This window comes from Giraffa tippelskirchi, chromosome 11 (genome assembly GCF_054371585.1).
Source record: "Giraffa tippelskirchi isolate mGirTip1 chromosome 11, T2T-mGirTip1v1.2.pri, whole genome shotgun sequence".
In the NCBI taxonomy this organism is placed as follows: Eukaryota; Metazoa; Chordata; class Mammalia; order Artiodactyla; family Giraffidae; genus Giraffa; species Giraffa tippelskirchi.
The window spans coordinates 4,443,579-4,459,228 of record NC_137285.1 but is presented as its reverse complement, the minus strand read 5'-3'; the positions used below and the strand labels follow the sequence as shown (position 1 = coordinate 4,459,228).

The following is a 15,650-nucleotide window of genomic DNA, read 5'->3' as shown; positions in this document are numbered from 1 at the left end:
AGAAAGCGTGGGTCTTGTGAAGAAAAACGGGACTTTGGAAACGGAATCGTTGAGATTCTCGTCGTCTTGAATTTTCATCATCCTATTATCACAGAAGACTCTTCTGGAACTCGCATTCTGTTGCTCTGTCCAGTCAGGGTGTGCAGGCCCCTGGGCCCCGGGAGATCCTCTGCAGCGAACCCCAAAGCTTGCCCCTTACGGGGTAGGGAGTTGCTCTGTGCCCACAGCCCCTCCCCTCTGCATGAGGGCCTTGCCACATTTGCTGCCTGCAGGGTCCCAGGTACCCTGCCGGAGGATGCCTGGGATAGTGACTGCCCCCTAGACCTTTGACCTTTGACTCTGAGCCTCCTGCTCGGTGGGGGAGTGGGGTACATATCATTTCCTCAGCCAGACATTGAAAGAAGCGCAATTATTTATTGCCTTGAAGCACATTTTTCTGAGCGCTTTCCTTAGGTCTGAGTTATAGCAGCCTAAGTGGGCTTCTAGAAACCAAAGAGCCCTCCTGAGAAAGGAATCTGGCTGTCCTGGGACCGGGGCTGGGGTCAGGAGGTTGGCTGTGGACAAGGGATGGATGAGCTAGGGCTGAGAAGCACACTCCCACCGCCCTGTCCTCTGACCTCCTCAGGGTCTCAGTCTGGCGGTCCAGCTCTCAGCTGTGCCCAAGGATCAACCCAGGGAGCCTTCAGCCCTACAGGGGCGGGCTCCACCTCCCGCCCTGGGCCCCCAGTCTCCAGGGTAGGGCCTGCCGCCACCCCGTGTTTTTAAGAGGCTCCCAGAACGTGCAGATGTGTTACTGACCACCTTCTTCTGGTTCTGTGCCTAAACTGTGAGGTTCCTGTGTGTCCACGGTGTGCAGCACAGTCACGCTGACTTCCAGAACCTTCCACAGGTACAGTCCCTGTGAGTCCAGCAGAGTGCCTGCTGCTCTGTGTGGGAACTGGGCCTGCAGGAGGGACCTGGAGAGGGAGGAAGCCTGCACACAAGCGGTCACGGGGAGGGCCGGGGGCCCCAAGGAGACACTCCACCATATGTACTGCATCGAGATGGAGATGGTGCCAAAGTGCTTACCACATGCCAGGCACTTCTCATCTCCTCTGTTAGCATCATCCCCATTGTGTAGGTGCTCACAGTCAGAGCTGGGGAGGTGAGCCGGATTTTTTTTTTTTTAAACACCAGCAGTGCTAAAAAGAACCCAGGTCAGCCACCCATTCACAAGTCACCTTCTAGCTACTGTTCTTCCTCAGGGCCACCGTGGTTGGGAGGGTGTCATCAAACCTCTCCCCGGGCTGAGGGGCACCTGGCAACTCTGCCCAAGGTGGGTGGGGGGAGAGGTGTGGCTCTGTTGTTGCTATAAGTGACTTTGGTGTAAAGTTAAGGGACAATGAAACGATATCACTCAAATTCTAATACAAGTCACAGATACAAGGAATCACGACAGTAAGGGTACACAGGGAGGACCGATGTGAAACAAGCTCGGTAGATCCTTAAGAAGTATACACCGTGAGGGTGTACTGTTTGTGAGCCTGCACTGCCTAAACAGCAGTGGACCTACCTCCTGAATGAATGGCTTCTGACTGAGACAGTCATGAGCTTTCAAAGCCGCTAACCTGTACAAAAGCAGGACGTTCCACCCTGCTACCCTACTTCATGTCAGCTGTGTGAGCTGCATGGCATTTGTAAAGGGAGTTTTAAAGACAGGCGGAGTCCAGCTGGGTTAGGATAAGAGATATCTGGAACTTCATTGTGGGGCTGGGAAATAGAATACTTACATAAGGTATTTATGGGTGGGGCTTCCCCAGTGGCTTATGCCTACCAATGCAGGAGACACAAGAGATGCAGGTTTGATCCCTGGGTTGGGAAGATCCCCTGGAGGAGGCAATGGCAACCCACTCCACTATTCTTGCCTAGGAAATTCCATGAACAGAGGAGGCTGGCAGGGTACAATCCGTGGGGTTGCAAAGAGTTGGACACAACTGAGTGTGCACACACCTAAACTATTAATGGACTGCCATTCACGTCTTAACTTGTGCACGCATCTCCATCAGGCTTGATTTTTGGAAACCCCTAGGATACCATGAGTATTTCTCTAGCCTCAGATTATGGAGAGAGGCTGACGTCACATTCTCAGCTCCCCACGATACCACGGCTGTGTTATGTAACCACTGGCCGTCCAGCTCTAACCTGGGAACGAGCCCCACCTCACCTGCAGACGTGCTGTGCAGGTTCAGTCTGTTTGAAAGCACTCGTTGCCTCGCTCTTACGTAACAGGTTACTTTCCCTCTCTAGGTCTGATGCTCTGGGGCAGTCATGTCCCAAGACCAGGTAGGGGAGGCCCAGCTTCTACAGCTTCTGGCCACTCGAAGACAATCCAAGAGGAAGTCCCCCTCTAAATTGTTTCCAGGATCCCCAGATCTCCCCCAAGATGGCCCTGTGCTGGCTTCCAGGACCTTGCAATCCTCTCCTGCAGAACCCTCCTCCTGAAGACAGGGTACCCTGGCAGCACAGCCCTCTTCCCAAGGAGGGTGGGTGGACTTTGGCCTCAAGGCTGGGGTCACCCCTTGCATGTGCACAAGCTCCCCCCGCCCCAAATGCAGGGTGATCCTGGAGTCAGCTTTCTCCACACCGAAACATTCCGACAGTGAACTCCAAGGAGTTGGAGAAATTTCAGTTAGAACCTGACCTTTCAAGTCTCTATGAAGGTATATATGTCAAGATATGTATGCGTATGTGTGTGTGCTCAGTCGTCTCCAACTCTGTGCATGGCCTGTAGCCCACCAGGCTCCTCTGTCCGTGGAATTCTCTAGACAAGAATACTGGAGTGGGTTGCCATTTACTCCTTCAAGGGGTCTTCCCAACCCAGGGGTCGAACCCGAGTCTCCTGCTTCTCCTGCACTGGCAGGCAGATTTCTTTACCACTGAGCCACCTGGGAAGCCCTCAAGATAGACGGTAGCATTTATTTTATTTAAAGGTTTGTTCGTTTCCCCCCAAACTCCACAGATGTGAAGAACAAGCCTGCTTGGGGCGTGCAGAAATTCTTTCATCCAGATTCCCTTCCTCTTAATAAAAATAAGAAAACATATAATCAGACTATCCTAGGGTTGTTTTTTTGTTTTTGTTTTCATTTTGCCACCTGATTCAGGAATTCCTCTGCTTCATCAGCAGTTTTGTTTGGGATGCTAGTTACCTAGCTTCTGGACCTATCTGAGTCCGGTTGAACCAGGAAAAGCCTGGGAATGTGCCTCTGACAGGCACCCCAGAGGCTTCCTGCAGCTCCTGACTCAGTGGTACCTCAGCCCTGTCTAAATTTTAAAACTGACTGAGAAACTCAGAAAAATCCTGCAGTGGGGGGGGACTCCCTTCTGAACAGATGAAATAGGCATCTCCAGGGCAGGGGCACAGGCCTGCCGGCTGCCCCGCACCCCATGACTTGCCAAGGTTGAGAAGCAAGTCCGCCAGGCTTGGTGGTTCTCTCCTCGAGGAGCCCGGCCTTTGCTCTCCTAGTGGAAGGGAGCCTGTCGGGTCTTCAGACTCTGCAGGCACTGTTGTTGTTAAGCCCGATCCCGCCACCTAATTAACACTTGTTTATATTAAACAAGCCTTAGCTGCCATATGCAGAGAAGGGGGTGGTCCTTTTTGAAGTTCCTAGTTGCTGACTTTATAAGATCCGGCCTGAAGTGGGGCTTCTGGAAACTCATCAACCCGAGATAGCAGCTAACAAGTCCTTCGAGAAGTTTCTGTCGCAGGCACGGACATCTCCCGAGCAACAACCCAACCTGCGGAGGTTCCCCCCTCCTCGGGCCCCCAACACCTCTTGACCCGGCAGCGCGAAGGCGCAGGAGGGCGTGGACAGCTTCCTGGGTTTGGGTGCTGCTCGTCAAGGTGTTAAAACAAAGAGGATCGTTGTGTTTCTTGGAACTGGTCTAAATGTCTCTGTTTAAGATTAAGATCTAGGGAAACGCATTTCCGTTCGAGAGCCAGTGTTTTCTGCTCGTGAAGGGCACCAACCTGGTGATGGCGCCGTGACACGGCCGCGGCCCCCAGCCTCTCCTGCCGGTTCCTTTAATTAGGAGAAATTAAGTGGGGCTGCTGCATATTTTGAGAATAAATAACACTATTTAAACGCAGGCAGCCTTAACCACCAACTTAACCGCTGAGTTCTCGCTGCTACATGTCTCCTAAGTAGATCAGCATAATCTTCACTAGGACTTAAAATGCATCACCTTCGTTCCGGAGCTCGGAACCCGCAGCCGACGCGAGCCCCGGGAGGGCTTAATGACTTTAATTATGGCGAGAAATACCTTCTCCGGGTGGGAGGGGCGCGGGCGGCCGGCTGGGGTCAGAGGAGGCCGGATGGGAGCCCGGGCCCCCCCCCCGCCCCCCGCCCCCCGCCCCCCGCCCCCCCGAAGGCGGCCCCACGGGGTGGGGGGAGGGGTCGGGGGAGGGGAAGCCGAGGGGGAGGGACGGGGAAGGGGGAGGCCGCGGGGCCTCAGAGTTCTGAGCCGTGTTTGTGGCTTCGGCGCTTTGATCTCCAGCCAGGGAAACCTGGAAGGTCAGGCCGGGCTGCAGCCAAGCCCTGGAGCCAGGAGCCGGTGGAGCGGGCCGGGCCGCGCCACCCACCCGCCTCCCCCATCCGCCTCCTCCCGCCCCGGAAAGTGAGCCCGCCTGGCCGCCCGACACCCCCACTTCCCTACACCCACCCCCTCACTGGGTTGGGGCTGTTTTGCGTTGGTCTCCCTTTAGGCAGTGGATTAGGGTCTCCAAGTCGTGGCAGTAAACCAGACACATGCCCTGCAAGTTTTGTTTAGTAACTACCCTATCTGTAAAGGAAACCAGGTTATTTTTTTTAAGCTCTGTGCCCCTCCCCACCTCCTTTCCCTCCTAACCCTCCCCTGCAGATCCCCCGCCCCCGCTGGAGCGGCAGGTGATTCCCCTGCCTGGTTAGAGTGTTAGGGTCGTTTTGTTTTTTTTTCTGGCCACTTCTTCTGACGCCCGCCCCCTTCTTGGCACCAGGCTTTTCTCACCGGTTACCCATGTGCGCCGGTGTGTGACCTCATTTCCTATGAAATGAAAGGTTTCTGTAGGAAAACAGGGCGCTTGGTGAGACGGGCCTTGCAAGCCCCCTTGGCTGGCAAAGAGTGTCCCCTGTCGTGCGGTGACTCATGCTTCAGGGCGCAGCGGCGGACCAGAAAGCCCAAGAGCCCCGTGCCTGGGTGGTCACTCAGCGGAGAACACGGGAGGAGGAGGAAGGGAAAAAGTGAGGAGGGCAGCTTTAGAATCCACTTAGCAGTGTCCAGAGGGAGGGGCACGCAGGGACCCGGGGAGCTCTGACTTGTTTGTGCTGGGGTGGGACCAGCCGAGAGACTGGTGAGCATCAGGCAGAGTGTCGTCTGGCTGGTGGTCTCTGTGTGTGGACAGGCCCCTGCCCCTCCTGGGCCACAGGAGCAGGCCCTGCCCCCGTGGCAGCCTTAGCAGGGCTTGTTAGGGGCCCTGCGTTGCTGGCAGGGACCGTGCCTGGCAGTTCAGGCCTCAGGTGGACGAGCCTCGCAAGCCTGCACTTTTGGTCTCTCATGGCTCTGCTCAAGGGCACGTTTGAGTCTGGGGTTTGGAATCTGCCGCCAGTTCTGGGATCTTGACAGCAGGGCGGGTGGGCAGGCCAGTGTCCACACACTGCCCTCTGTGTCATGCAGGCCAGCTCCTCCCATCAGTCTTCTAGGAGGAAGGAAAGCCAGGTTTTCCTAAGCAACAAGAGGACAGTGAAAATGCACGTCTCCTGCCATCTGTGCCCATGGATATACCTGGAGGTGGTGGTTTGCTCAGCTCTCCTCTGCTGAGAGGTGTCAGGGAGGCTTGCGTTCCTCCCGGGAGTAGAAGGGGCAGACGTGACGAGAGCCCTGACATCAGAGACCTGCTCACAAGAGGCCTGGGGCCCCATAAAGATCCCCAGCGAGGTAGAGCCACTCTCAGGGACTGGGGTGGAGGTTCCCCAGAGAGAGTAAGTCCCGAGTTAGAACCAACCACCAATAGAAGGCCCATCCGCAAGTGCTGCAGAAGAAGACGTGGCCGCAGCTCGTAAGAAACCAAATCGCCAGTATCTGCCCAGCAGAGGATCCTGACTTCCGAGAAGATCTGGTAGAGAATGAACCTTCCGCAACTCAGAAAGAGTCAGAGGAAACAGGAGACCAGGTGGCCTGGAGGGAGCTGCAGCCCGTGCTTGGAACAGCAGGGCCCGGCGTGTTTGATGCTAACCCCCGGGGCAAAAGCTCATCCTTTTTAGGTCAATCAACAGACGTTTCTAGGCCATTTTACCCTGTGCCAGGCTCTTTGCTGGATTCTGGGAATGGAGCGGGAAAGAAGTCTGAGGCCTTGGCTGCCCTCTAGTGAGGGAGGCACTTTAAGTAAACATTGACAGCAGTGTGATGTCACAAGAGCTATTCCAGTGGGACCGGGCGGGCCAGGCGGTGGGGAGCGAGGAACACCTGAGGCCACGCGAGTTAGAGGAGGCCCGGCTGGCTGTGGGCGAGAGGCAGTGTGTTTCCCCAGCAGGCGGGCAAGGAACTTAGAAGCCCCACCTCGTCAGGCTCAAGCCAGAGGAGTCACATCCTATTCTGTTTTTTTGGAGGATAGCCGATTAACAATGTCATGCTGCTTCAGGTGGACAGCAGAGAAACTCAGCCATACATACACGTGTATCCGTTCTCCCCCAAACTCCCTTCCCATCCAGGCTGCCGCGTGACATTGAACAGAGTTCCCTGTGCTGTACTGTAGGACCTTGGTGGTTCTCCATTTTAAATAGAACTCATGTCTTATTCTAAGAGCATCACAGAGTCATTCGGGAGAGTGGGGCAGGGCAGGTCTGCGATTCAAAGAATGCCCTCTTGTGCTGCATGGAGACCCTGTGGGGGGTGGTGAGGGCAGGCAGGGTGGGTTAAGGAGCCCCCGGGGGCAGGTGGTTGTGAGAACTGTGGTGTCCTGTACAGGGTGGCAGCAGTGGGGATGGGAAAACAATGAATGGATGTGGAAGATGGAATCAGCAAAACTTGGTGAGCAGCTGAGCGTAGGGGTGAGGGCAAAGGGGTGTGGTTCAGCCTGGCCCCTGGGGGATGCTTGGGCACCTCCCTCCGGAGAGAGCCCTGGCTGTAGGAAGGCCGGGACTGCGTCAAGGGTAGGCGCATGCACCTGTAGCAGCCTGAGCCAGAACAGTGAGCTCTGTCCCAGGAACAGCTGCAGAAGGAACTCTGGGGGCCCCGCTGAAGCAGGAAGCTGATGCCAGGTCGTGGGCAGTAAGCCCTGGGCCTCTGGTGCCATCTTGGATTCTCCACGACTGTGGTTTCTGCCACCGTGGGTCATACTGCTGTGTATGTCGGAGGAGGGCTGCATGTAAACACTCTTGAGTAAGAAAGGGAGAGACCTCAGCGCCCTTACCCTGCTTCTTGCCAACCGAGACCTCTTCCCCCCCAGGGCAACAGCAGGTGTGTGGAGACAGACACCTCTAGAAGGTCCACGCTTGGCTCCTTCCTGGGGTGCCTGGCACATGGTTGGCCCTCTAAAGTAGTTGTCACGTTGCACTGTATACAGCTGACCCGCGAGCAACACAGGTTTGAAACGTGGGTCCACTTAGACACGGGTTTTTTCAGTGGTCAGTGCTCCAGCGCTGCATAACCCACGGGGTTGAATCTGCGAATGCAGAACCATGGACATGGAGGAACCTTGGAGACTGAGGAGCCGAGTATACAGAGGGTGACTCTTAAGTTCAGTGGCGATTTCCCTTCGGCTGCAGAGAGGGTCAGCGCCCTGACCCCCGCATTATTCGAGGGTCAACTGTTAATTGAGTGTTTTCACACCAGCGACTACCTCATTTAAGCTGTAGTGGGTGTATTCCTTAGACATTGTCTCCCAGATCGAAATGTAGATTCTGGCCCATCCCTCACCCTCCGACCATGCGTTAGAGTCAGGGAGCAGTTAGGCGGTGAGACTCCTGTCACCTGAGCCAGCCATTTGCACAGAGCCTTGGGTCCCAGAGCTTCTCCCGTGGAAGGAAAGGTTTGGACAGAAGTTGCTGCAGAAAGGGTCCTGTGTCGAAAAAACTGGGGCTGCCAGGTAGTTGGGAGCCTTAGCACATGTGCTGTTTCTCAAAGGATGATCAGGATGGTGTCTCATCCCGAGACCTACTGTAGGAACGTGGGATAAGTGGCTCCAGGCAGGTCATTTCCTTACTCATTGGCACTTGGAACAGAACACTCAGACCTTTCGTTACAACTCCCCCAGGCTCTTCGGCGAGGCCTGCCCCAGCACTGCTGGGGAAACGGACGCTCCGTGAGGACGGGGCGGCCACCGTCCTGCTCACCGTGTGCGTCCTCCTGGCCTAGCACCCACAGTAACTGGTTAATTACTACCATCGAACAAATAAAGTCATAAATGGCACCACAAATAGAATTAAACTCTGCCACTGTCTACTATGTGAATTTGTCGAGTAGGGGCTGCTCCCGCCCAGGGCAGTCTGCTCTGTTAGGCTTTTCCGGGCACCGACACGAGTCAGATGTACCTCCTGGCTCCACAGACCCCAGGGCAGGTGAGCCTAGCACCCAGCCAAGACAATTACATGTGAGATATTAGCGTCGTCTGACTCCGCAGGACCACGTGTAGCGATGTAAGGAATGGATGCCACCAGAACGTGAGTACAAGACTATACATACAGCACTGATCCTGATGGAGAAAATGCAGAGAGCCCCTAAATGCCTGTCAGAGAGGCGGTCCACCATATAATGGAAGACTGTATGTAGCTGGTAAGAAGAAAAATGCTTTTCTGTGTCACTGCATATAACGTTGTTGAGTAAATTGTTGAGATAAGGGGGAAAACAGTTGAGAACAGATTATATACATCCAATTTATTTTTAAGTATATTTTCATATGTGAGTGTATTATATACATATGCATTTTATGCCTGCTGATACATGAATAAAAAAAACACATGGAAGGATATAAACCACACTGTTGTTACGTTATAAAGCTGGGATTTGAGGAGGTACTAAGTTGGTTATTTTTTGCTTTCAACTTCTGAGTTATGTTTGTATTTTCATGTCAAGCATGTTACTTTTATTAACTGCAAAAATACTAAAGATGGTCACCCTTGCAGGGGAAAATACATCATAGAAAGTGATAAGTAGCAGAGGAGAAATCTTTACAGGTATTCGAACTCAGGGGTAAGAGCTGGTTCTGACTAAAGAGAAGCACTTACCAGTCTTACATGGGAGGCTTTACACATGAACCTGACCTTGAAGCATTAGTAGGCTAGGTAAGATTGAATACTCATTATAGTTCACTCTGGAGGTCTTTACACGTGTGAAGTATCTCCCAGAGGTTTACTCTCAGACTGCCAGCCTCCTTCCTAGCCAGCTCCCCAATGTGCTACTTTATCCAGAAGTTACATCTGTTGACCCAAATTTGTCTTTTATTGTTCTTGTCATCCTATCTTGTCCTTGCTGCAGATAAATTAAGAGTCAAGTGGGTTTATAAGGAGGAGCATTAAAATCTTATGTGGATTCTATAAAGATTCTTAATAATCTTCATTTTCTTTGGCCCTGGGCCTCCATCCTAGGAAAATTGGAAGTGTAAGCCAAGATTCATTCAACATGGCGTTAACTATAAGAATAAAAAAACTGAAATAGCCCAAATATCAAAAAGATATGAGTGAGCAGGGTATCTGAAGGGATCTATCATAGCCTTAAAGATATTAACAAAAAATTTTAAATGACTTGTTGGAAGATTATGGTAAGAGCAAAATAAAAAACCAAAAAACCAGAACACAGACTTATATTCAATAGACGCAAATAAAGAAAGTCTGCTTGAAGCCCCCGTATGTCAGAACTTCCTGTAAGAGGTTGAAGACACAAGTCTTTGTATCAGTGCTAACAGTCCAGCTTCCTGGCTTATGCTCTGGTCAGGCGTGAGGGACAGAGGAGAGATTGTGGGCCATCTTTTGGGTTATTTCAGATTCAGGTTGTATTCCCCTGAAAGTTTCCCTACAATAAAGTTTAAGCACTGGAGACCCACATCCAGTGCTTGACCAAGAAACAGGGAAACGGTCTGTTCCCAGGGGCTCTGCAGGGGAACTACAGGGTGGGGTTCTGTGTGTGTGCTCAGCCGTGTCTCTTTGTGACCCCATGGACTGTACCCACCAGGCTCCTCTGTCCATGGGCTAGTCCCAGGCAAGAACACTGGAGTGGGTTGCCATGCCCTCCTCAGGCGATCTTCCTGATCCAGGGATCACACCTGCATCTCCTGTGGCTCCTGCATTGGCAGGTGGCTTCTTTACCACTGAGCCACCTGGGAAGCCCAGCTGTGGGCTGGGACCAGGCCCCAAACCCAGTCTGGGTGTAACTGCACACTCTGGAGCAAGTGCCAGGTCCATCCCTGCATTTAATTGGAATTCTTGAATTTAATTGAAACCCAAGCAGACTCTGGTCTGTGTGTCTCTTCACCCACAAGGTGGTAATGGGACCATTAGCAGAATGCCCAGTACACATCCAGAAATTCAAGACTCGGTCATATCGACAGAAGTACTTCCTTGGGGGAAGACGACAATCCACGTTCAGGGAGCAGTAACCCGAGCACACAGTCCCAGACAAACTTCCCTCATTCAGAATAAGTGTTTATTGAATAACCGCAGGGGTCTTGCATTGCAGTAAGTGCCGGTCAGGTAAGATCCTGTCCTCTAGAGCTTGACGTCTTGTACTTTGCAAGATGTAAGTCTGCAGATGTTGGTGCTTTTGTGACTTGTCTCAGTGGCTGTGGACGTTGTCGCCTCGGGTCTAGCAGGCCTGGAAAGGTAAATAAGGAACTCTGACAACCTTTTAGTCCACATTCTGCTGCAGGGCTTGTGGTCACCTGCTGGCTGGGGCCAACTTGTCCAGGCCTGGTGGAAGCAGCGGCGGTGATGAAGGGTGGGAACGTACCCGTGTGAGCGGGGCGAGGGGAAGGGTGGGCAGAGGTCAGTAAGCCAGGCCTTCGGCTGCTTCTGGGAAGCCTGGCCAGGTCTTCCCACCTGCTTTCTGCTGCCCACACCCTTCTCAAGCTCTTCTTCTTAATCTAGTCTGTGCACTGATCAGGGGTAACTGCCCTCTCCAGCTAAAGCCCAGCTACAGTGACCATCTAGCAGCATCCACCAGGAGGCGTCTTTCCTAGACGTCCATTGAAACAACCTCATTTTGAGAAATTTGGACATTGGTGTGTGACTTTATAAAGATGAGGCTTTGAAATAACTTTCCGGCCCAAGTTTGACTGGAGAAGACGTGAAAGATCTAACACATGAATACGCGTTAAGGATACAGCATCCATTTTTAAACTGAAAATTTGGGGTGAGGGGGAATGTGTGACCAAGTATATTCTGTGTTTTTTGATTTGCTTTGGGAATAGTATGACCAGTGTGTCATTTTCAAAGTGTAGATCATTCATGGCCTATTTTTTTTCATGTTCATAAGCATCTTTATTAATGATAGTACCAAACTAGAAACAACCAAAATATTTATCATCAGGTGAGCAAGTAAACAAATTCTGATATATTCAAACAACGGAAAACAGCTCAACAATAAAAGCAAGCAAACTGTTGATATGCACAACTTGGACAAATCTCAAAAACATTACATTCATGGCCTATTTTTAAACCCTGGCTTTTCAGGTGGCTCAGTGGTAAAGAATCAGCCTGCGAAGCAGGAGACACAGGTTCAATCCCTGGGTCGGAAAGATCCCCTAGGGGAGGAAATGGCAACCCACTCCAGTATTCTTGCCTGGGAAATCCCATGGACAGAGGAGCCTGGTGGGCTACAGTCCATGGGGTCTCAAAGAGTTAGACCCAAAAACAACGACAACAACATTTTTAATCCCAAGCCTGCTCCTGACAAGTGAGTTCTGAACGTAATCCTGACCTGCCTCGTGTCCAGTCCTGTGTGCGGGAAATACAGCCTTGCTTCAACAGCAGCTTACGTTAAACCTAATTTTTAAAGTAAGCCAACTGTGAGAATGATTGTTTTCTCAAACAAAATATCGGTGCCCTGGACCCTGTGTATTAACCTGGTTGTGTCTGCAGTCGAGCTATAAACAGGATTTAACCTCCACGTTCTTGACCTGTTTTCATGAGAGAAACCAGGAGACTGGCCCGCCCTCCACTGAAGCTCCCAAGCAAGACAGAGCTGCACACCCAGTCCCCTCCAGTGCTGTCTGATGTGCAGGGACTGAAAGCCAGTAAAGGAATGAGAGATCCTGTGTATTTCCTCACTGGCAGCCAGTTTATGAACAAGGCAGGGAGGATCTTCCTTGTTAAAGAATCTGCCTGCCATGCAGGAGACCTGGGTTCAATCCCTGGGTCAGGAAGACACCCCCTCCCCCCCGAGAAGGGAATGGCAACCCACTCCAGTACTGTTGCCTGGAGAATTCCATGGACAGAGGAGCCTGGTGAGCTACAGTCCATGGGGTCGCAAAGAGGTGGACACGACTGAGTGACTCACACACCCCCTGAACAGAAGGCTGGCACCCACTTACTGGGGCCCCCGAGGACCTGCTGACCTCAGGCAAAGGGGTCTGTGCCCCTAAACAGCTTTATGGAGGCAAGTAACACCACCTGGCTCCAAACTTCCTCACAGGGCCATCGCATCCTCTCTCGCTGGAGGCAGGTGACAGCCATCGCAGCTCTTTCTGCAATGCTCTGGACAGCCCGTTGCCTCTGCGAGTGGCCGAGACTAGTCCTCACGACACAGGCTCTGTCCGCCTTTTACCAATGGGGAAACTAAGGCTGGGGACTGAAAGAGACTGAGTGACTCACCCCTCATCGGCAGCTTGTCTGGCAGAGCCAGGGACAGCACCCAGGAGCTCCTCCTGATGGGGGCGAGCCAGTGGGGAACCAGGGTGGGACGGGCAAGCGGCAAAGCAGACCAAGTACAGCGAATCTCAGTCCAACAGGAAGGGGTCCTCAGCAGAACAAGGACAGCACTCAGGTGCCTGAGCTTGTTAAGTTGCGGAGGACTTCGCTGCATCTGGAAGGGTTCACTGTCCTGCTTGTACCAAGTACAGGGAGCTGGCTTGTTGTAGCAGCTGTGGGGCAAGACTGCCCTCTGGTGGGTGGATGGAGCACTGTCCTAGCCGCATTCCGGTCTAAGGCTCAGTGTTGCTTTCCCGTGCTGTATCCATGTAGTGATTATTTCTATGGAAGGAATTCAGCTTTCGTTCTTTCTCAAGCACTCCGGCCCATAGAGGCTTTCTTGACCTCTGAATACTGGCCATCATCTGTCCATCTTACAGGAGACAGGGTTTTCGTCTTGGTCCCCCCCTCCACCCCTCACCTTTAGAGGAGTCTTGCTTCCCTAACAAGATTCAGGTTCCTAAAAGCAAGGATTATGTCTGATTCTTCCTCAGCTTCTACCCTGTCATTCCCTTAGCTGGACATGAAACTAGAAGGTTCACCAGGATGGAAAGGAATCCTTTACACCCCCCAAAAAAGAATTCCGCTTCTCATTTGTTCCTGAAACTTTTCATCTCTGATCAGTAGTTCCCCAAATGGTTGAATCCTCAGAAAACTTTCAGAACTCAGTTTCCTGGGCCTCACTCCAGCCCTGCTGAATCAGGCTCTGTGGTCTGAGCCAGGAAATCTGCTTTACAAACTTCCCCAAGTGGTTTTTGATGTGCGGCCAGGTTTGGCAGCCAGCAGCTCTAAATCCCCATTTACAATTATTTCTCATAGCCTTTCCCCCCCACCCGGCCGCATCTCCAAAGGTCTCCAGCTCATGTCAGTTATTAAAACTGACCGTTCTGAGATTCCTTTGGACATATTCACAGGCTCTTCTAACTGCAGGGCTGGACGACACGGGGAAGAAGGAGGACCACAAGAGAAGGACCAAAGGCATGTGCTTTTGTTGCCAGTGGCCCTGCATTCATAGCAGAAATTACTGAAACCAATACCTTTATGCTGACGGGGCAGGTTGTCAGTTTGTAGTCTGATGTTAAGGCTTAGGCTGAAGAGGGAGACAAAGGTTAATTGAGTACCCAGTTATTTATTTTCACCATTTCTAACTCATCTAGTTCTCAGGTTCAACTGAACAAGGCGCTGTTGCCTACCCAACCCCACCCCACTCCCCAACCCCTCCTTTTTAAAAAAAAACAAAACAGGCAAGTTGAGGCTTGGGCTTCCCTGACAGCTCAGTTGGTAAAGAATCCGCTGCAATTCGGGAGACCTCAGTTCGATTCCTGGGTCGGGAAGATCCACTGGGGAAGGAAAGGGAAAGGCTACCCACTCCAGTATTCTGGCCTGGAGAATCCCATTGGCTATATAGCCCATGGGGTCGCAAAGAGTGGCACACGGCTAAGCGAGTTTCACTTCACTTGCGTTGAGGCTTAGGAAAGTTAGTAACTTGCCCAGTCACGTAAGTTTGTGACCATCAGATTCTGCATTCGAATACAGGTCTGACTTCCGAGGTCAGCTTTTTGGAACCGTCCCTACATGCTCTTTCTCACTCTCCCAGGCCAAGCGAGCCGTGCAGCGGGGAGCCACTGCAGTCATCTTCGACGTGTCGGAAAACCCAGAAGCTATTGACCAGGTAAGCTCCTGGGGCCAGGCCAAGGCTGCAGGGCCCCCGAGAGAAGCACCTCCCTTACTTGGCCTGTCTTCTCATGGTCATGCCACCTGGGTCTTCGGGGCCCTTGGCTCGTCCGCCCTCATTAGTGATCCCTGTTTGGACGTCGTCCTTCAAAGCAAGTGTGTCGAGAGGGGTTAAGACCCAGGGAGCTGGGGGCTGGGAGGCATCTTCAAAGACCCTTCATCCTAAAACAGGCAGCATCCTCAGCTTCATCTGCCTGGGAGCCCCCAGCCTATGATGCTGGTGTTTGGGGATTTTCGAAAGGGAATTTCCTGTTCTTTTCCTCCAGCCTTTCTTTCTCTCTCTCCAGCTTCTTGAAAGTAATTACGTCTTCTAAGCAGCACCTTCTCTCCTTGCTTAGCTGAACCAGGGCTCAGAAGACCCGCTCAAGAGGCCGGTGGTGTACGTCAAGGGCGCAGACGCCATCAAGCTGATGAACATCGTTAACAAGCAGAAGGTGGCGCGCGCACGGATCCAGCACCGCCCCCCTCGAGTGAGCCTCCGCCACGGTCCTTCGCCACCAGCCCCTTCAAGTTTCGGCCTTTTTTTGCTTCCGGCTTTTTCCCATCTAAAACGCTGATGCGCCCCAGGGACCTGCAGGTTTAGAGCAGACGTAAGCCCGGAGGCCAGGGAGAGGTTACCAGTTCTACTTGAGGGCATCTGAAAAGCCCTTCCAGAGAGAGATGACTTGTGACCAGGTGTCTCTTCCACCCGGCGTCCCCGGGGGTGATCTCCTGCCCTTTTTTCTCTTCTGGCCCATCCTCCCATGAAAGGCTGACTGAGGACTGAAGGGAAGGGCACCCTCCCCTCAGCTGCTTTTCCTGGGTCTCCCTCCTCCCGTGGGTCTTCACTCAAAGGGTAAGGCCTGTGCTTCCTCCTTCCTGTGGGGCAAGTGCATTACCAAAACTCCCTAACCTGTACTAGATTCTGGAAAAGTAAGCTTTCAACTGAGATCGGAGCTCACGACCTCCAGGTGATTAACGAATAGCTTTGTCCTCTAGGCGTCTCTTAGTTGTGTTAAAGTGACG

The 15,650-nt window shown here is 52.5% G+C and overlaps 1 protein-coding gene and 1 long non-coding RNA gene across 5 annotated transcripts in view; one reads left to right on the top strand and one right to left on the bottom strand.

The window, feature by feature from the left end:
* Positions 1-15,650, top strand: part of ZNRF3 (zinc and ring finger 3) — a 188,004-nt gene that overhangs the window by 161,127 nt on the left and 11,227 nt on the right. For all 4 annotated transcript variants that reach the window (XR_014069017.1, XM_081542783.1, XM_081542782.1 and 1 more), the window contains 2 exons: positions 14,509-14,583; positions 14,984-15,115. Coding sequence is in view for 3 of the 4 variants with exons in the window: in XM_081542783.1 (XP_081398909.1) it covers positions 14,509-14,583; positions 14,984-15,115 (207 nt within the window). In the remaining variant the exon portion in view is untranslated. The remainder of the gene's footprint in view (positions 1-14,508; positions 14,584-14,983; positions 15,116-15,650) is intronic.
* LOC145526627 (uncharacterized) lies at positions 10,632-15,076 on the bottom strand. Its single transcript, XR_014069037.1, has 2 exons — positions 12,816-15,076; positions 10,632-10,818 (listed from the first exon to the last, which is right to left on the bottom strand). It is a non-coding gene; the product is annotated as an uncharacterized LOC145526627 (long non-coding RNA).